The following is a 21,793-nucleotide window of genomic DNA, read 5'->3' as shown; positions in this document are numbered from 1 at the left end:
CTAGTGGGTGAGAGCCCTCTCCCAAAAAACCCTGCTATTAGGGCCGAAAATTCTTATAAATTTCCCCTTAAAAAAAACAAAAAAACCTTACATTTATAAAAAGGCCCCTAAATTTGCAAATGGACCCAATAAATTTGCTGGGCCCTCCCAATTGAGGGATTTAGTGTAGCCTAGCCGCGGCTCTGATTAATAGTATATTTTTACACAAGGTGGTACCTTAAAGCACATGAAGCGTTTCAAACTCCTATCTGTTTACAACCACAAATGGTATCTTGATTCAACAATTCTTCTTTTAACTATTTTAAATAAAAATATTTCTATGGATAAAAAGCAGCCATTCTTTCAAATACTGTGCTCAGATTATTTTAATTAGGTCAATGTTCCCAGTTTTAGGTGGGAGAAGAAATAATATTACAAAAAAAATGTCAGAAAGTCTGACTTCACTTTCTAAACTAATAAAAACTAAATTTCATTTTAAAATGCTTAATTCAATTAATGCCTAATTTTTATTTTGATCGTATTTGTAAATTTGTAAAAACTTTTTTGAAATTTCTTTTTTAACTTTTTTCTTTTTTAACTTTTTTCTTTTTTAACTAATTTAAAATAAAGTTTTTTGTTGTTGTTGATTTATGAAATTCATCTGAATTTTTAGGTATGAAAATATTGAAGCTGATTTTTGTAATCTTATGGATAAAATAAATTCTTCATTTTTTGCATTTTGTATATATTTTTTTGACCAATAATATGTAAAAAAAATGTCAAAATGCTTTTAAAATAAAAATATAGATAATAAATGAATAAAATTAAAAAAATAAAAATTATATATATATATATATATATATATATATATATATATATATATATATATATATATATATATATATATATATATATATATATATATATATATATATATGTATGTATGTATGTATGTATGTATGTATGTATGTATGTATATATATATTTATATACATATATATACACATACATACATACATATATATATATATATATATATATATATATATATATATATATATATATATATATATATACATACATATACATGAAGGGATAAACAGATGAAATTTGATTTGAAAGTAACTGAAAAGTCATCAGTTTTATTTAACTTTTGAAAAAGGTCACCCACTATGACCCTTGATTACACACAGGCTCCCATATATCAGTGAATTTTTTTTTCTTCAAAACTAAATCAAACCAATCAGCAATGCTAATCTAGAAGTGTTTGAGGTCGGCAAAAAATTGCTGACCCCGTTTCTATGTTTTATGGTAAAACCTTTGTATCAAGTTTTTTTTTGCCGACCTGATGCTGATCTCAAGCATGTTGAGGTGATCTCAAGCATGTTGAGGCGATCTCAACCATGTTGAGGTGATCTCAAGCATGTTGAGCTGATCTCAAGCATGTTGACGACAATGATTATTGTCGACCTCATTTTTCCGCATTCCGAAGGGTGTATATATATATGTTTAAAAAAAATTTATGCAATGATAAATACTCAGTAAAAGATAAACAAAATCTTTATTAAATTAAACCAAAAATCTACTATGAATTACAACAACCTTCTTATTGCAACTGTCAACGCTGAAGAAGAATATGCACAAGGACATAAAGTTTCCTTCCGTAATCCTTTACTTTCAAACAAGTTAAAAAATGAATCACAAGCAGAAAGTGCCCCTAAAGTAAAACTTACACTAATAAAAAATTAAAAAAAAATGAACTGAAAAAAAATTAAACTACAACTTAATAAAATTTAGTAACAAAAGACATATTATATTAATATTATTAATAACATAAATAAATGTTAATATAATTATATTTTTACAAGGATTGGCTTTATCTGAAAGTAATAACATCCGCAGTGATGATAAATTAAAATCTTTTTGCTCTCGACCATGATGTAATGTGTAATGAAGATCTTTGGATGCAACAACACAGCACGTTGCTAAAACATAGTTAACAATATAAAAAATAGTGAACAATATATCTTTAGAAATGTAACATTATGAAGCATTTATTTATATATATTTTTTCATATTTTAATTGAGTTATTTACATAATTCTACAAGACATCAATGATAATGTTTAACCCTTTATTTTACAGTAGCCATATGGCTACTATCAATTTCCAGAGTATTGTATCCTGATAATATTATTTTATACATAATACCATTATTTGTTATGCAAAGTATCAGCTTAATACAAAAAAAAAAATTCAAGTTAGAGTTGATGAATTACAATAGGTTTTTGGCTTGCTTTAGTACTATATCAGGGTGGCCACACTTTTTTTGCCTGAAAAAATTAGGATAATTTAGGATAATTTAGGAAATTTTTAAAGGTTTTTAAGGAGATTTATCAGGAAATTTGAAAGAAAAAGGATAAAAAGCTTAGGAGATTTTAGGAGGATTTCAAAAATAAAGTGGCACTAAAAAATTTTTATTTTATTTAAAGACTGTAATAATGCCTAGCTAAATTAATTAAGATAAAATTAGGGCCCAAACACTGTTGTTTAAAATAATCTAACATCTCTACACATTCAAAAATATTAACTTGAAACAAATCGATTTCATACTTTATAAATTTATCAAACTTAACATTGTAATAAATAGATGACTTAATGACTAAGTAACAAAAAATAAATAACCAAAAATCATTAAAATACACAGCCAATTTCAAAAACTAAACTTTTTATTTTATATTATACTTTATTCTTATATTATATTTTATATATATAAAGAAATAATCAAATCAGAAAAACAAAACAATTGAAAAAGTTAAACATCCAAGTCTAAATCTCAGCCTTCTTGTCAATAAGTACTTTTTTTGCTGCTGTAATTTTTTCAAGTAAATCTGCTTTTCAGAGGCAACTCTCTTTAGCACATTAGATTTTAGAATTGTTGACTTGATTTTTATCAATGACTTCTGCTTTTCCGCTTGCAATGCATACTCATCTGCATCATATCTGAACTAAAGTATGGTAACTTCAAGGGTGTGAATTTGTTCGTTATAACTAGCAATCTCTTTGTTAAGATTTTTCAGTTTAGTATCACGGTCAGTTTTTAAGGCCTTCAAGGACTTCTCTTTTTGACTGCTAAAGTATAGTTTTTGTGCATTCTTAACATGTCCCAGAAGTTTAGTTGTCATAGCTAATTGGGACGATTTTATATTTTCACTGCACATGTGGTCATGTACAATTCTCTGTGCAACAAGAGTATCAGTTAGCATATTATTATCTAAAAGTTAGTTGTTTATACTGAATCCAGGCTCTACTTGTGCTTGGCCATGAGACAATATTAGTAACAATTAGTTAATTTTCATTAAGTCCTTGAATCTTGAAGCATCTGTATATTGAACCAAAAAAGAATCCAATCTATACCTTTTTTTTTGAACCCAAGAAATTTCTCGTTCACTTTCACAACAGTAGTTAAAAATTGTGAATACTGCAATTTGGCTTGATCAGCAGCTGAAGGTGATACCTTTTTATAAGCTAATAATTTCAGCAACAACTTGTCAAAATACAGTTCACACATCTCATGAGATTCCACCATGTCCAAAGGTGATAAACATAATAAGTATCTGGCAAAACATAAGTTTAGCACACTTTTTCAAACCATATGTTTGCAAATTGTAACTAAAAACTGTTGAACTTCTGTTTTAAAATTATAATATTTGTGCATCAGTAACTTTTTTTCTAGATTTTAGTTGCTGCAACTCATATTTTATTCCAAACCCAAGATCAATATTTGCAACCAACACTTGATTTTTGACATCACTGATATCAACTTTTAATAATTTAAAAGTTGTAGATGCTTCAGACAAAACTACTTTTTTGATAAATTTTAATAAAGTTAGCCTCAGTAAATTCTAAAGTGTTTCCACAAGAAAAGGTGTCATAGGATTGTCGGTTTGGAAAACTAACAAGAAAGAATTTTAACAATTTTGCAATCAAACATACCTAATATAATAACCTAATACTTATTCAAATAAATTTTTTTATAATTATTGTCTTTTATCCACTCTTAAAATTTAGCTTTATATTTGACTGACTTTTTCTATTCTGAAAAGACAAACTATTTTAGGTCAATTTAATTAAAATTTTAATAAAAATAATTTTGATGTTCAGAACTTAGACAGAAATAAGAAAAAAAAACTTAAATTTTAATAGAATAAAATTTTTAAATTAGGAATATCCACTTTGTTGGTCATGTTGGAGTTTTAATACACAGTATGCCTAAAAACAATATCTGGGTATCATATTATTAGTGTAGAATTTTTATCTTCGTGTTTGCATTACGGCTAGTATTAGTGCCAACTGTTTTAAAAAAAATTAAACTTTTTTCGAGGATTTTAGGGCATTTTCAAGCAACTGGCGCTAAGAGAATCCATCAATCAAGATGAAAAATAAACCTCATACCATAACCAACATTAGTATATAAGAACAGTATAATAAAGAATTAGTATATAAGAACTATTCAAGTTATATAACCTATTTTATTATTTCCAAAAAAGCCAAAATATCATAAAACAGCAAAACATAAGGTTTACAAATTTTTTTTTTTTGATCGGTTCTTATTCTATCACAACAACAAATTAACATTTTTTTTTATTTTCACAAAATCCAACTTTGGTTTTTACAAATACTTATGTAAATTTATATTGAAAAACAATCCTCAAATATAACATAAAAATTGTCATTTAAAACCCCTTAACATATTAACAAATTTATTGAGAGCAATGGGAATCAAAAACCACGTAAAATATTCCAGAGCTTTCTACAGTGTAACTATGCAATTGATATCAATTGTCATCATTTAAAAAAAAAACGGATAAATCATTAATTTAAAAAATATTTCAGTTTTTTAATTTCTGGTTTAAATATTTATTAGGTTTTTAATTTAAGTTGGTTTTCCTTAACTAAATAGGTTTATTATTATTATTATTAATTATTATATTATTTTGTTTATAATATGTTTATTATATTATTATCAAATAATTATATTAATTAAATAGTTTTTTAAAATAAAAAAAAATGGAGCAAAATTATTAATCCTAAAATCTTTTTGTCAGATAAAACGAATAATGACAACAAGGGTATCAAGAAATGTCCCTAGACTTGGAACTGAGGATTCCAGTAAAGAACATGTAGTAGGAAAAAAAAAAGAAACCAAATGTTCTTAAATGGTCTACTCGTAGGGCAAGATTCCTTGTAGGGGCTACCTTGGAAAAGATGGAGAGAAACCAGCTTCCCCTGAGGAAGCACATTATCCGATGTTACCTGTTCCTAAGAGACAGATTTCCAAAGATAGCGCTGAAACATTTATTTGCTTGTCCGCTTGTAAACAAAACATTCAGGTTAGCTTTTTTTTCTCATCAAAATAAGTGAGAATTTTTAACAATACGTATAAGCAACATTTTATTTGATGTTAGCCAAAAAAATATTTTTGGCTAACATCAAATAAAATGTCTGTAATGTATTTATACTCACTCCAAAATGTTTAAAGAATATTTATACAATATTATACAAAAAATGCTTTTTGTTTAAATTATCATGCATTGAAGATAGTGTTTGCTGTGAATTTGGTTGTATTCTCTCTGGAATTTTGGTTCCATGGAGAAGGACAGACTCCAGGGTCCTTTCTGATAACAACCTGAAAGCCTAAGTTGAGAATTATGTAAAAAAGTATAAAAAAGTAAAAAAATTTCAGTACAAAGTGGGAGTTGGTTATAATGGTACTCAAAAAAAGTTTAAGATATCTTTAGAAGATAACAGGAATAAAGAAGTGCCTAAAATGGACAAAATTTAACATATAAGTCAAGATTGAAAATATAGCAATAACATAAACTCTTGTAAATCAAAAAGTAAACTTTGACTAACAAATTTTTCCTATTGGGCACTAATGTGTTTCTGTAAAGTGAACTGAATAAACCTTAGCAGTCCTTTTTTATATCTTAAATAACCTACCTCAACTTTTTGTTAAAGTTTTTAGTGATGATTTGGAAATTCTTTGCAGAAGTTTACAGTATCATAGACGTATACTGATATCGGACAAGGAAGAAGATTTACTTTTTATTCAGGACCAGATGTAAAGTCGAAAAATGGTGATAGGGGAACTTGATTTTGAGTAGGCCAATGCGAGAGCAAAATTAAGAGAAAGTCAGAAAATCTTTTCTGTTCAGGCAGAAACAGAAATATTGGCAAGATTTTCAACTGAAAATAAAGTTAGTTTTGATAATTGTGAACTTGAGTGTACTGATCGAAGTTTTGATGAGGATTTTGAGATAACTCGATTCAAAGAGAAGAAAGCTGCTAAAGGTCAGGTACTCATATTCCCTAGAGATATTGTGTCAAAAACTGCTAGAACTGCAATTGGAATTTCCAACAATCAAGCAAATGCACTTATAAATTCTGTCGCTACCAGTGCTGGTGGAAATATTGATGGTATTACATTATCTCTCAGCTCAGGTCACAGAATATCTGACAAAATCATATGGGAGGATGCAGCTATTCTGAGAGGTAATATAAGTAAAATTAATTTTATATTTGGATGGGAAAATCATTAAGGAACTTACCGGTGCAACAGATGAGGCAAAAAACCGTATGTGTGTCCTTATAAGATTCAACAATGAGACCCACCTTCTTGGTGTGCCAGGATTGGATCATGGAACAGGAGAGAATCAATTTTTAGTTACTTGATTCTTTTCAAATTGGTTGGTTCCTTCATGGGCTATGCTTTGGCACTACTGCTTCACCACAGTGCAAGCATGCTTAACTTTGACACTACTGCTTCATCACAGTGAAAGCGTGCTTGATTCTTTTCAAATTGGTTGGTTCCTTCATGGGCGCTGCTTTGACACTACTGCTTCACCACAGTGCAAGCGTGCTTAGCACTGAAAACCTGCAAACACCTCAAGGACCAAGGTATATTGAGAAACAGTGAGGTAAGTTAAACAAATAAAATTTTTAAGGACTAAAAACTAACAATAGCTTTTTGTACATCTATACTATTGTTTCTAAAATTTTTATTATTTCGATTTTTTAATTAGACGTTGGATAAATGTGGTGAATACTGTGGATTAGCTGAGCTTATAATTATGTATCTTGATGAAGATGAGGCTACTAGGTATAGCATTCACAAAACTGGAGCCATCTCATATGCAAGATTTATGGGCAAGGCTCTTTACTTCATGAAGTTTGAGCTACTGCTGCCAAGGATTAGACTGATCATTAATCTGAGGGAAAACATTATCAAAGAGATTAATAGGATGGCTGAGTATATTGCACTGTTCTGGGCTCCATGGCTCCTGACATGGGAGTTTGCAGATTTTGCTGCCTTTCAGGTTTGTTATATCAACTAATTTCTTAAATTATCATAATAGTTAAAATGTTAATACTTGAATAACAATACCTAAATTTTCTATAGGATCAGAGGAACTACTGGCAGATGTGCCACTATACTAAATTTGAGCCTGCAGCCAAAGTTATTGTCAAATCATGGGAAAATCATACCTGGTACCTAGATCCATCTACAGTTGTAATGTTGCTAGCCTCTTCCAACAGTAGCCATTACAAGGATATGGAAGAAATGACGAAGTTTCTATACTTAACCGAGAAAGATGACCATAACAATAATGAAGTTATGAGAGTCAGAGCAGTTCTTCCAGATGTTGCCAGTGTTTTACAACATAACGATCATTCCCCATCTCTAGTTGCTTATGTTTCTACCGATTCATGGTTAATCTTCATTATTCTAGGGCATAATATGGAAAAATGTATCTAGCTGATACTTCTACAAATCTTTTGGAAAGAATTTCCAAGATATCCAGAATTTTGTTAAACCTGTTGTGGTCAACGATTCGTCTGAAAGAGTAGTAAAACTTAGCCAAGACAATATTGAGCGTGTCAAGAGTGAACAAAAGCTGCAGGACCTACGCTAACTGAAAAATACTTGGAAAAAACCAGAAAAAAAGACAAAAAATGCGCACAAGGAGTCACCTACTGCCATTGCTCCAACATTAATTGTTTCACAGACAGTACCTGTTGCTTTGGATCCTCTTACTCTAGCAGGACTACCCAGTAATATCTCTTTGTAAAAAATTCATTACATTTCTATAAAACTGAAAAGATCTAATTGATTTGTAAACACAGTAGCTTTAAAATATATACTATTTTAAAATATATATTATTGATTACTCGGTTTGATTAAAACATCGTATTATATTGATTTATTTGGTTTTGTTCTAACTATATTGTTCTAACTTGGTATAAAACTGGTCAAAAATAACAAAAAATGAAACTTTTGACCAGTGGTGCTAATACTTGCAGTCATTTTCCCATTAAATTTTTTTTTTCATATATAAATATAACCTTTGCGCCACTCATTTGCCATACTGTGTATTAAAATTCCGACATGACCGACAAAGTGGATATCCCTAATATATATATATATATATATATATATATATATATATATATATATATATATATATATATATATATGGAACTATTCAACATATATGGAATATATGGAAGTATTCAACATAGCTTAGCAGATATAAAAGTTCCAAGCTTAGCAGATATTTTCAAGAATATATACAATACAATTTTGGATTTGTCTAAAACAAAGAGGGTCTTATTAGAGAAATCAACCTAAATATAACAATAGTATTGCATACAAATAAGAGATTTATAGAGAAAATGGAATCAGGATATGACAAGCACAATAAAGAGAGGCAACTACATCAGATGCTAACTTTGTAATAGATTATATAAATGGTATAAGTTTAAATGGTATAAGTTTAGATTCTTTGATATCTTTAAATAATAAAAAATAGAAGTAGAAGGGTAATCAAAAGGAAATTATCAAACTAAACTTAATCTGTATAAATTTAGTTTATTTTAAATAACTTTTCTCAAAAAAATTAAGAATAACTGGTTCAACAAAATATATAGAACTTTAGATCCCCACCTCCTTTAAATTGTACAAATAAAATTGTTTATTCAGTTTTATTACAAAACACAATAGAATAAGCTCACATTAAAAAGTTTTAAATTATTGTATACTTTTGTTAAATTAAAAATTAAAATACTCAACATAACTACCTCTCATTTTTGAGATAATCTGAAGCCACATTGTAGGAAAATTTATTTGAACATTAGGAGGAATAAACACAACATGTACACCATTTAAAATACTCTAGACAAAAAAATAACAATAACAAAAAATATTACTAGCAGCATAAAGACACTTTATGCATTTTTATTTGTACTTTAAATAGATTTTATATTCTGCGATATATTACACAAAATACATCTTTATGAGTATGTCACTGCCCTAGTTAGAGTGGAAATTGATCAAGCTGAAGTCCTGCTATAATTTAAAGCATTTCATTAGATAAAGATTGTCAAGAAAGTAAGTTAGTTTATGTTATTATAATTGCTAAATACACAACCAATAGATGACTTACTTACAATATTAGATGGTTGACTTGTTTATAATAATAGATGTCTGAATAGTTTATTAATTTTTGATTAAACAGTTAAACATTTTTTATCACTTTAGATATATGGTATGTGATAATAACAACAGTAATCATAAAATAAAACATATTGAATTTGAATCAGTTAAAATATTACAGCAAAAATAGAATGCCATAAACCAATATCTTTCTTGAAGTCTACAATGCTGAGCATAACCTCTCCTATAAAAGAAAAACAATTTAAAAAAATCAATTTCTGAAGGTTAGAAAAATAAAGTTTAAAAGTATATATTAAATTATAAATACAAAAACAAACTCAAACTTAAAAGTTTTAACGACAGAGCAAAAAATACAAAATAAACTGATTTGCAACTCTGACCTAATTTTTTTTTGGACCTTGTTTTCAACTTTCTATTTCATAAACACATTGCATCACCAAGTTAACTTTTGCAATGTTTATTTAGTAGTAATGAAAAAATCTGACTATTTTTCAGGGTATAGAATTCAAAAATTAAGACAAAAATACCTTAAAACCAAGGCTTCTGTTTAAAGAGATCCCAAACTCCAAGACATGTTGTGTTCATATTAAAGAGAATGATAAAAAAAAAACATTTGGGTTAAATTCTTTTGATTAAAACAAAAGAATAAACACATACCAAGAAAAAATAACTTTTTTGCTTTAGTCAAAGCTTGCCTGTTCTCTGTTTTGTTGTAGGCCAAACAGTCTTCATAATATATGTCGCAATCTACAGAATTTATTAAAGCGTGTTTTATTCTTATGATTTTTAGTACATGACACAACATGTCTCTGAAGTTTGGGATCCCTTTAAATATTTAATTTTAAAATGATGTAATAAGTTTATCATCTAGTTATATTTTCAAATAACAAAATGAAGTATATATTAAGATGCCTAAAATATCCAAATCTGAAACTTTAACAAACCCATTGATATAAAAAATTATAAGTATTTCATTTCTTCTAATTACTTTTGCATTAAAAATTTTATAGAAATAAATCTAAATGATGCGGTAGTGGTGTAGTGGTAGAGCTCTCGCTTCATAAGCGAGAGGTTCCGAGTTCAATCCCCACCACGTCCCTGGTAGTACCGCGCTCAACTTGTTTCTCCGCGCAGCGACCTTGTTCGTCAAGGTTCGTGTTTCGGAGTTATAGAGTTGAGAAAGGGTTATAACCAAAATTAAGTAGCCTCCTCATCTGTAGTGGCCTTCTGGGCCTTGGGGAGGTGAAATAACAAAAAAAAAAAAAAAAAAAAAAAAATCATAAAAAGGTTTATCAAAGTATGACAAAGAAAAAAAATATGTAAAGTGTTTTGGAAATGGAATAATAAAAACTTATAAAATCAACTTCTTTTTCAGAGAAGTTGTTCATCAAGGTTTGTGCTTTGAAGTTATAAAATTGAGAAGGAAATTTTTATGCATTTTACTACAACATTTAGCTGAAAGATATCTGTTTAACTTTAACAAATATTTTGAATAAAATCAATTTATTTCAAAAATAATCATCGGCGAATAGTGCTTTCATTAACTGAATATCCAATAGCAAATAGTAATTTGTTAAACTTTGATACTGAAGTTTAATGAATATTACTGTTCATTAAAGAAATATTATTATTCGTTAAAATAGTACTATTCGTTAAACAAATAGCAGTATTAGTTAGTGAAGTTTAACGAATAGTATGTGTATACATATTTAATATAGTATTTAATAAAGTATGTGTATACATATTTAAAACACAAATATTTCTCAAATATATGTATGCATATTAAATAGTGCAAGCAACAAGCTCATTTTCACATACTGTTTCACATACTGTGGGGTATACTGTTAACATGAGCAACAAGCTCATGTTAACAGTATACCCCACTTACACCAAATCTGTATAAAAATAAAATCTTTATTGTGCCATATTATAACAACTTCAAAATAACTATTTATTCAACATTTATCTTAGGTAAAATGTAAACTTGTTTTTAATATTAAAAATGACAAAAATGATAATAATCACCATGGTGGTCGATGACTTCTGAAAAAACCAAAAGAATTAATCAGAATCATCATCATTGCTTTACTAAGACCTAATTTGGATATATTTTACTAAATAAAATTAAATACAAATATTAAAGTAAAATTATTACAGTGCAACAATCTTTTCCTTCTCTCAAAGGGCTCGATTTCAAAACAAGAATAAAATATTTGGTAGAACAACAAATAAGTTCCATTAGAGCTGAATACAAATTTTAAACTTTTTAAAAGATATAATAAGCAAATAAAATTTGAGTTGTCTAAAAACAAGAGGCCACAGTTGCAAATATTCAAGAAATCTTACAAAGAACTGCTGTAAATGTTTCAATTACTGAACTGTATAGCTGTATAATATATGGAATTTTAACATTAAATTCTTTTAAAGAATTTTAATTCTATTTTTATTTCTATGAATATAAGTGGTACATAATGCGGTGAATATAATGCGGTAGTGGTGTAGTGGTAGAGCGCTTGCTTCATAAGCGAGAGGTTCCGAGTTTGATTCCCGCCATGTCCCTGATAGTCGCGCTCAACTTGTTTCTCTGTGTAGCTGCCTTGTTTTTCAAGGTTCATGTTTTGGAGTTAGAGAGTTGAGAGAGGGTTATAACCACAAGTAGCCTTCTCATCTATAGTGGCCTTCTCAGCCTTGGGAAGGTGAATTATAAAAATAAAAATAAAAAAAAAATAAAAAAGTCCATTTAAAATGTATGATGTGGCTTGTTCCTTGTGATTTTCTCTCAGTAAAAATTTATTTAATAATTAAATTATTTTGAATTAAAATTACATAATAAAAAGATAAAATTGTTGATATTGAACAAATATTACAGAAACTAAAACTGCTTTTATTTTAAAAAAAATTATAAATAAAAAGAAATTTAAACACATTTTATCAAAAAACATTCTGGTTATGTTATCAAGCATATGGTGAACTGACCTAAAATGATCCATGTGTGCATTACAGAATTCACTATTGTTTATTATTATATTTAAAATGCATATTCATAGATGAGTTTTTGACTTGATAAAAATCCTGGTACATTATTTTAATAAAAAATCTGGAAAATCCCGGAAAATTATACAGTCAACAAATTAACAAAGGTATGTGGGTAAATTCTGGAACGCTGGTAAAGGGATAAATAAAGTAACTAAAAGCTACTGAATAATTACGTTTCTCTAAAATTCTCTAAAATCAAATATAATATCTCAGTTTTACTGTAAACAATCTGCAAAGCGTAATAGTTTATTTACTTTTTAAATATAAAATGTCAGACAAACGGTTTAGGATTTAATACTTTTTATTCTTAAAACTTTCTGCTGCAAAACATTCATCAGCTTTTCCTTTTCTGCACTTTTTTGTATGATCATTAACAGAATTTTTACCTGTTTTACATTGGTCATGTAAGGCAATTTTTTTTCCCGAATTAAATATATATTTTAAAAATGTTCTTTTACTTTTCTATTTTTCTAATAGAATTTCATTATTTTAAAATAGCGTTTGCTTGCAGTTTGCAAATAACTACAGATGTTTCTGTACCCTAGTGATGTGGCCTTGTTTGCTAATAATTGATACTAAAGCTATAGGAGAGTACATTGAAGTATCAAGATGATTTGTCTTTTTGTTAACTGTGTTGTTCATCATGCTGAATGATTGCTCAACGTGAGGACTACTGAATATACTTAGACATGCCTTGATAATTTTACTAAGCTCTAAATATTCTTTACACTTAAAAACATCTGCCCACCAATAGTCAAGTGAAAAGACAAAACTGCAAGTGGTGTTATTTGCAATTTTATAATAGATGGCTATGGCTTACGTTCTTGTTGTGTCTATCATTAACAATGATTATTATTAAAATTGAATGAATTAAAAAGAAAGAAAAAAAAGAAAAAAATTGTTACAAAAATTGACCTTGTGAAAACTTCAATTATAGAAAATATATTTGTTTAAATGCAAACGTTGTATTTAAAATTTTATCTAATTTTTTTTCAAGTTAATAACAAAAAACATCAGGAAATTTCTGGAAAATTAAAGGAGTTTTAAGTGATCCATCTATGTATATTTGAGGTATGCCAGTAATTGTAATCTTTTTTAATAGAATTTAGAAAATATTTTTTAATCAATGAGGATATGAAACAAAGTATAGTGCATTTTTGTATACCTTCTGTATATCCACAAGTTTGAGTTAATATCACTGTATGCATAAACATGGCATCGCGAGTCACAACAACTCCAAGCGCACTACCATCTTTATCCACTGTATGCTGAATAAAAATAGGTACAATAATATAAAAATTATATATATATATATATATATATATATATATATATATATATACACACATATATATATATATATATATATATATGTATATGTATATGTATGTATATATATATATATATATATATACACACCTATATATATATATATATATATATATGTATATGTATATGTATATGTATATGTATATGTATATGTATATGTATATATATATATATATATATATATATATATATATATATATATATGTATATATATATATATATATATATATATATATATATATATATATATATATATATATATATATATATATATATATATATATATAAATAGGGAGAAATGTTTTTTCACTAATTAAGCAAACTTGAATTGTCAAAATTAGCTAACAGCTATAACTTTAGTTCTATCGTCAATCTTAAGCTTAACTTAAGCTTAGTTCTACCGTCAATCTTGGCATTAAACTAGTAAAAAAAAAACTTATAGAAACAGTTTAGGAAACTAATTAAATTTAATCATTTTTTATAAACCCATAAAAATGTAACTTTACTGACTAGAAATCTTTCATCTTTTTAATAAAAAAATGTTTTTGGTTTAAATATTCATTGCTAATGTTTTACTTTATTTTTGTTTTTGTTTTATTGACAGATTAACAGAATTATTAAATATAGATGCAGTGAGTGTATACAGTGGACACTCGTCAACTGATTTAGTCATAAGCACAGTGGAGTATACACACATCAACTGAATTTTTTTTTTTTTTTTTTTTTGTATAATACTAATTATTGCAACAAATGTAAAAACTAATGCAAAGCTTAGGGATAACTTTAACAAAAACTTTTTATAAATGTAAAAACATTGCAGCCAACAATAAAAATAAGAATAAATTGTTCTGTATATTAGGGAGCTGGAAAAAATGAAAAACAACTTCTCATAATAATTTATCAAATTTTTGAAATCTGTTGTAATTTTGTTACATAAGAAAATATTGGCGGAGGTAGATGGGAAACAGAAGAAGGGTGATCATGCAAAACAAATCAGTCATTCTAATATCAATATTAAATTTAAAATGAAAATTTTCTTGATTGCTTTATTTCTCTATTTTATTTCTCGTATTTTATTTTCTCATATTTTATTTTCTCGTATTTTATTTTGTTTTAATTTTCACCTTATTAATTTATATTCTATCAAGATTCTACTCATTATATCTAACATCTTTAATTATTTAATACAAATTTTCTTGCTACTAAAAATCATTTAAATATTTAAAAAAAAAAAATTTTAATTTCAAAATCCAAAATACTTCTATATAAGCTGCAGTCTTTTTATCTTTAGCCATATGAGGGGGATGCCAGTCTCTAGGAGGTTTACTTAGATTCTCTGTAAAAAACCATAGTACTTTTGGCCATCCTCGAAAATTAATTACATTTGAACTACCTTCCTCTTTAGGCAGGTTTTTGTAACATGACTCAGACGTTAACATCCAGTGAACACCACAACTACCCAACAAAAATCCTATCTGTTGTAAGCCAGCATCCTAAAAAAAAAATCATTTATTATTAAAAAAAAAAAAATGGAGAAGAGATATTTTACAGATTAAATTCAACACATACATCTTTTCGTATTGGAGGATGGATAGGAACTGGTACAACACCAGCAAATAAACATCCATAAAAAGCACATGTAAAACCAACAATATCATCTGAGCTATACATCAAACCAACCTTAAAAAAAAAGCCATTAAGTTTATAATTTGTTGCTTTTGCTTTAACTTATTTTTTGTATTTATTATTTTTTTATATTTAAAATTTCACTCAAGAACTGAATAAAATTGCTATAAAAATATATAAAGTAAAATACTATTGATCAATACCCTATCTTCTAACATAATCGAAGTGCCATCTTTAGGGCTTCCTACTTTATGGAGCAAAGCATATGCAATTCTATAACTGCGAGTTAATAACTTCCCTAGCCATAAAGAGAAAAACTAAAGTTTCAAAATATGAGTTATAAAATGAATATATCAGAACAATTGAACAACTTTAGAAATTATAGTCATTTGTAGCAGTAAAATTCTACACAAGTGAAAAAATAGCAATTTTTAGCTGTAAAACTCTGAACAAATCAAAAAATGACAATTTTTAGCTAATTGTAGAATTCTATCACTATGATTGGTTGAAATTTGAACAATTTTAAAATTGATTTTTTTTAAACCACTTAATCATTAAGTTTTAGTTTTGTTTTAATGATACACACAAAAGTTTGTTGTGTGGTGGTATAGTTTTGTTTTGTAGATTAGTTTTTTGCAGTGTTGAGTAAAATGCCTAAAAATCAAAAATTGTTTACATCTGATTAGTTTTTTGTTTACATCTGACATTTTTTGTTTACATCTGATTAATTTTGTTTACATCTGATCTGTTTTTTGTTTACCTCTGATTAGTTTTGTTTACATCTGATTTGTTTTTTGCAATGTTGAGTAAAAAGTCTAAAAAATTGTTTTGAAATTTTATATAATAAATCAATTGTGCTCCTATTCAACAATTTGAAAAACATGTTAAGTCCCAAAATTAACTGTTCTAATTAAACAGAAAACAGGGAAGTGGTGAACAAAACAATCAAAATCAGACTGAATGCTTGGAAAAACAAATTCTCTCTCTCTCTCTAATTAAAAAAACATGAACAACCAACTTTATTTTGGCCAGATCTGGCATCAATCCACTATTCCAAAAAAGTAATGGATTGGTATAAAAAATTAAGATATATATTTAAATAAGAGCCAATGTTGTTTAAAAGGATTCCGAAGGCTAATCCACTGAACTGTTCTGGAAAATGAGTAACCATTTCTTAATTGGCAATAATGAGGGGAATACTGAGTAAAAGAGAAAGAAATGTGAAAATTGTGTTAAAAAATTTTAAGATTTATAAATTAACATTTAAGATTTATAAATTAACAATTATACAAAAATGACACAAAAAGTCAATTTTTGGATTTAATGGGGGTTACTTTACATAAAAATTCAATTATTTGCATATTGTTTTTTTTTATTGTTGTTGTTGTTGTTGAAAAAAAACTAAATATGTAATAAATATGTACAATATGCACGGGCAAATCCAGCATTTTTTGGTTTTTGAAATGGCTAACTTCCAGACATGGAGCAAACTGGAAACATTTATATGTTTATACTTATGTCAAATAAGGATGCTTTAGAAATAATTGTGATGATTGGAGTCTGGGAATAAAAAAGTCCTAAAATTTTGGCCACAACTGCCCTGAACATGAGAGCAACGATTTGATTAAGTATTTTCTTTACTATTCCCAACAAAATAATTATTCATTGATAAATTTAAAATTTTACAGAATTAAGCTATTAGCTCAAAAAAATTATAACCATATGAGGTTTAAACTCCTCAATTTGATGGGGTTACAAGTTTTATGTGGTCCTAATTTGCGAATGCCAAGAGATTATTCTATGAAATTTAAAGTTTGATTATCAAATTAGTTGAGAATAGTAAAAAAATTAAACAAAATTAAATAAATTAAAAAAACAAACATTTAAGACAGTTGTGGCCAAAATTGTACTGCTTTTTTGTTCCCAGGCTCCAATCATTGCAATTTTTTGCTAAGCATCTTTATTTGACATATGTCTAAACATTAGGGGTAGGTATCTATCTATCATTAGGGGTAGGTATCTATCCCAGGTAGGCTATCTGGCTGGATATCTAGACCGAATAGGAGTAATATTCGATATCCGGTATCTAGCCAGATAATAAGTTTATGCGGTTTTTACTATACAGGATAATTCATGTTGAAGTCTTTTGAAAATCGAAAAATTTAAAAAACCTAGAAATGTTACATTTTTAAATAATTTAAGGTTAATGGTTTCTATTCAATATTGTTATTATTATTATTATTATTATTATTATTATTATTATTATTATTATTATTATTATTATTATTACTAAAATACTATTAAAATTATATATGCGCAACAAATATATCAGTCTTTTACTCATTTATAAATTTATCTGCTTTATGATGTATAAATAATAACATTTCTCCATGTTGAAGTAACAGCCTTGATTGCTTTTTTCAAAAATTTTCCATATTCTGAAAACAATATTTATGAAAATGCAGAGGATACAGGTGGTGCTAGTAACTTAAGTGCTAACTCTTTTAGCAGTTGAAACTCTTCGTGTTTCCAATAATTTAAAACGCCATTATTTTTTTCTATAACCTAGTGATTAAAGAAAACATCAACTTCTTGAGCAGCTTTTACAAGGGAGACTTGATCAGAATTTATTTCACCATTTTTTGTTCTATAATATAATAACAATTTAAGTACTAAAGATGATTTATTTATTCATATATTTTATTCAATAATATGAAATAAAATGTATATAATACTGAAATCAACAAACCAACAATATACATACTATAGATAATATTAAAAAAGACATAATAATAATAGGTTTTAGCAAAGTACCACTAAAAGCATTAAAACTTTTTTGATAAACAGAAAAAGATTCTCTTACCCTATTTATTACCATTATTTCCTTCATATTCTGCAAGTTCTAAATTATCTCCTTCATATTCTGCAAGTTCTAAATTATCTCCTTCATGTTCTGCAAGTTCTAAATAGCAAAAGTTGTAGTCATTCTCTTCCAAATCACGTTTTTTTTTTTTTTTTTTTTTGATTTCGGAGGTAAATGATTGGAGCTGGCGGTGCTGGATGAAAGTCCATTTATAATTTTTTGATTTGTTACTACAGCAACTAGTAGCATTGATCTTGTTTGTTCTCGCTTATCAATGGGAAGAAACTTGAGTTTGTAGTGAGCACCAATAACGGTGGGTAAAACAATTTTTATTTAACAAATTTGTTTTATTGAGATTATCATGAAAAAAGAATCTCTCATTTAAAGATTCTATAAGTTGTTTTGTTAATTGAACTGAATCATCTTTTTGATCAACTTTTGATAAAAAGCTTTGTAAAGTACATATATTTGGAACTGCTGTTGATAAACTGCAAAGCTCAGAATTCATAACATTAGTAAGTTCATAAAATAGCTTTAAAACATGTAATAAATTTTCAGTGATTTTCCAATCATTTGATGTAAATGTTGGCAATTCATTTTGATCAGCTAAATACATTTGGACTGCTATTTTAGGTTCTTGAAGTCGTTCTAACATTAAGTACACACATTCCAAGTAGCAAGTAGGCACATCTTGAACCAAAAGTAGAGGTGTGTTTTCATTTTGTTGTTGTTGCAGTAACTTAAATTCTGTACATGCCTTTGATAAATGATTAAAGTGGCCTACTATTCGACGTGCTTTAGCTAATAAATCTATCACTATTATTTGGGATAAAACTGCATCCTTAATCACAAGCTACAATAAGTGAATTGTGCAATGGACTGATGTTATTTGAACAAGCTTACTGCCTAGAAACATATTAGCAGCACTACCTTTGACTTAAATATGTTTTCTTGATGCATTAATTTCTCAGCTCTCTAACATGTTTTTAAATTTTCCAGCTATGTTGATTCCTGTGTAATCTTCTGGAAAATGTGAAGCATAGAGTACAGCTTTGTGTTTAAATTTCTTTTATTTGCTCATACAATTAAGGAAGCGATGTATCCAAAAAAAAATGCCTACTTTGTATTAGGTACCTTGGTGGTAAAAAAAGCCATTAAACCTATAAATCCATCATCTTCAGTAATACTAAATGGTTGGTTATCTAAAGCAATCATCAAAGCTATTTTTTTATTTGCTTTATTTTATTTTTTGAATTTGCTTCGACTTTTCATCATTAATATCCCGTATCTTGTTGACGTAATGCTATCTTCAATAGACATCTGCTTTTTCAACTCTTTCATTTTTTTTGAAATTAATGACCTACATTTTTCGAACTTTTTTGTGCATCTGAAGAAGATTCAATATAAATTTTTTTTTCTTCTTTTTACAATTTACAATGAAATTGTTTTTCGTGATTATGCAGTGGAGTTGTGGAAAATGACTTTTGAGCAGATTTATTACATCCCCTGCTTGTCTGCTTTCCTGTGGAATCACAGCTATCATAAATTTTGAAAAGATTCCAGACAAATCTTGCCATAATAAAATATATATTTTAAGATTTGAATTACATTATCTGGCCGGATAATTTTTAAATATCTAAGTATTCGTTATCCAGCCAGATAATTAAGAAATGTTATCAGGCATCCCTAACAAACATATGTTTGGAGTTGGCTCTGTGTCTGGAAGTTATTTGTCTCAAACACCAAAATTTGCTGAATCTAATCCTGATATGCACAGTATGTTAAAAAAATTGTTAGAACTATGTAGTTTTTAAAAAAAAGGCTTATTAAAATCATTCAAATTTTAACCTATCATAGTGATACACTTATTTTTATTTTCAACCCTATTGTACTTCAAAAACAATTAATTATAAATAAATGGAAAAAAATAAGATTCAATTAAGTTTAAATTTCAAATTAAATTACAAAACAATAAATACATAGCTTAATATATATTTATTACTTTCAATTTACCAACTAATGCTAAATAAACCTAATACTTCTATAAAGTTAAATTACTAATCAATTATTCATATTCTATTGCTGTTAGCAACAATAATGTTACCATTGGCAACAAAGATATAATTTGACTCAAAAATAAAAACTGAATAACCTAAAAATAAAATTTTGTTTTTCAAATCTTCTTGGCATAACAAATGGTAAAAATGTTAGTAAAAAACTTTGGTAAAGACTTCTGTAGTAGAATGCAACATTGTTAAAAGAATGGAGAAATAAAAGAAATGATAAATTTATTTGATGGTTTAAGAATCCATTTGATGATTTTTTTTTACCATTTTAAGTTAATACTACTGGTTTTTCAAGTTGCCACCAAGCAAAGTGAAATCTCAATTAATGTTTGTTTTAATAGATAAGAAACTGCCTGTATATAAATGTATATATACACAAATAAAAACTTAATACAATTAAGAACATTTTAATTCTAGGATCAATCCTAGTAAACAGCATAAAAAATTATTAGAAGTTTAAAAAATGGTCAAGTAACTGAATATAGTAAAACTTTTATTTAAAAGCTATTTTGCATTTTACATTTTAAGGTTTTAAAACTTTATCTCCTACTAAAATTATATTCAAATAAGAAAAAAAAAAAGTCAAAAACTATACAGTTGCAAATAAATTAAAGAGCAAAACTTACCATAAAGTAGAGTGTAAGCGATTTTTCCATTTTGATCAACAACTGATATAGCTGGAGCTTTGTTTGAAGATGTTCCATATCTTCTGACAGCATCAATGAAAGAATTAGGTAATCCTTCAGATATCTAAATAATGTATATTATATACACAATGTTATGACAATATACAACTATATATGTTTGAACTTTATACACAATATTTTGATTGTACATGACTCTTTAAGACTGGGGAGATAGCCAAATGGTTTAAATGTAAAAAAAAAAAAAAAAGGTATAAAATTATGAAAAACACAAAACAAAAAAATATTTCTCGAAAATTGGTTATCAAGCATATTTATTGCTTTGAGATAAAAATAATTTATTGATACTTTTATCGATAAGTGAAACACATTTAAAGAAAACTAGTATTTGTGATAGAAACTAGTATATGTGATGGAAATTAGTCATAGTGGTGCTGAGATAGTGTTCCTGCATCTTCAAAGGTGAGTGCTTTATAAGCAAGCACTCAACCACTTTTAAAAGATATGCAATTAAAACAATACCAATACTTCTGCACAGCAGTGTTGTTTGTTAAGTTTGTGCTTTGATATTAAAAGATTGTGAGGGGGTTGTAATCCTATTAGAAAATAGGTAGTTTAAGAGATATCAAAACTCATGACAATGCAAAAAACCGTCATCAAATCTAATAAACAAGCCTATTTTTGCACAATGTTTAACAGTAAATCTGAAAATCAATAAAGATTGATCAATATCA

General features: G+C 27.2%; 1 protein-coding gene across 1 annotated transcript in view; it reads right to left on the bottom strand.

The window, feature by feature from the left end:
• LOC100197240 (disco-interacting protein 2 homolog C) overlaps nt 1–21,793 on the bottom strand; it is a 78,869-nt gene that overhangs the window by 32,718 nt on the left and 24,358 nt on the right. The window contains exons 9-17 of the mRNA XM_065799390.1: nt 21,042–21,165; nt 15,690–15,784; nt 15,430–15,540; nt 15,120–15,353; nt 13,697–13,799; nt 9,654–9,718; nt 9,120–9,213; nt 1,845–1,964; nt 1,582–1,696 (exon numbers count right to left, since the gene is read on the bottom strand). Of these exons, the coding sequence (XP_065655462.1) occupies nt 1,582–1,696; nt 1,845–1,964; nt 9,120–9,213; nt 9,654–9,718; nt 13,697–13,799; nt 15,120–15,353; nt 15,430–15,540; nt 15,690–15,784; nt 21,042–21,165 (1,061 nt within the window). The remainder of the gene's footprint in view (nt 1–1,581; nt 1,697–1,844; nt 1,965–9,119; nt 9,214–9,653; nt 9,719–13,696; nt 13,800–15,119; nt 15,354–15,429; nt 15,541–15,689; nt 15,785–21,041; nt 21,166–21,793) is intronic.

Source organism: Hydra vulgaris, chromosome 06, assembly GCF_038396675.1.
Source record: "Hydra vulgaris chromosome 06, alternate assembly HydraT2T_AEP".
NCBI lineage: Eukaryota > Metazoa > Cnidaria > Hydrozoa > Anthoathecata > Hydridae > Hydra > Hydra vulgaris.
Note: the sequence above shows the minus strand (reverse complement) of the source record. Positions and strands in the feature narration are given on the sequence as shown.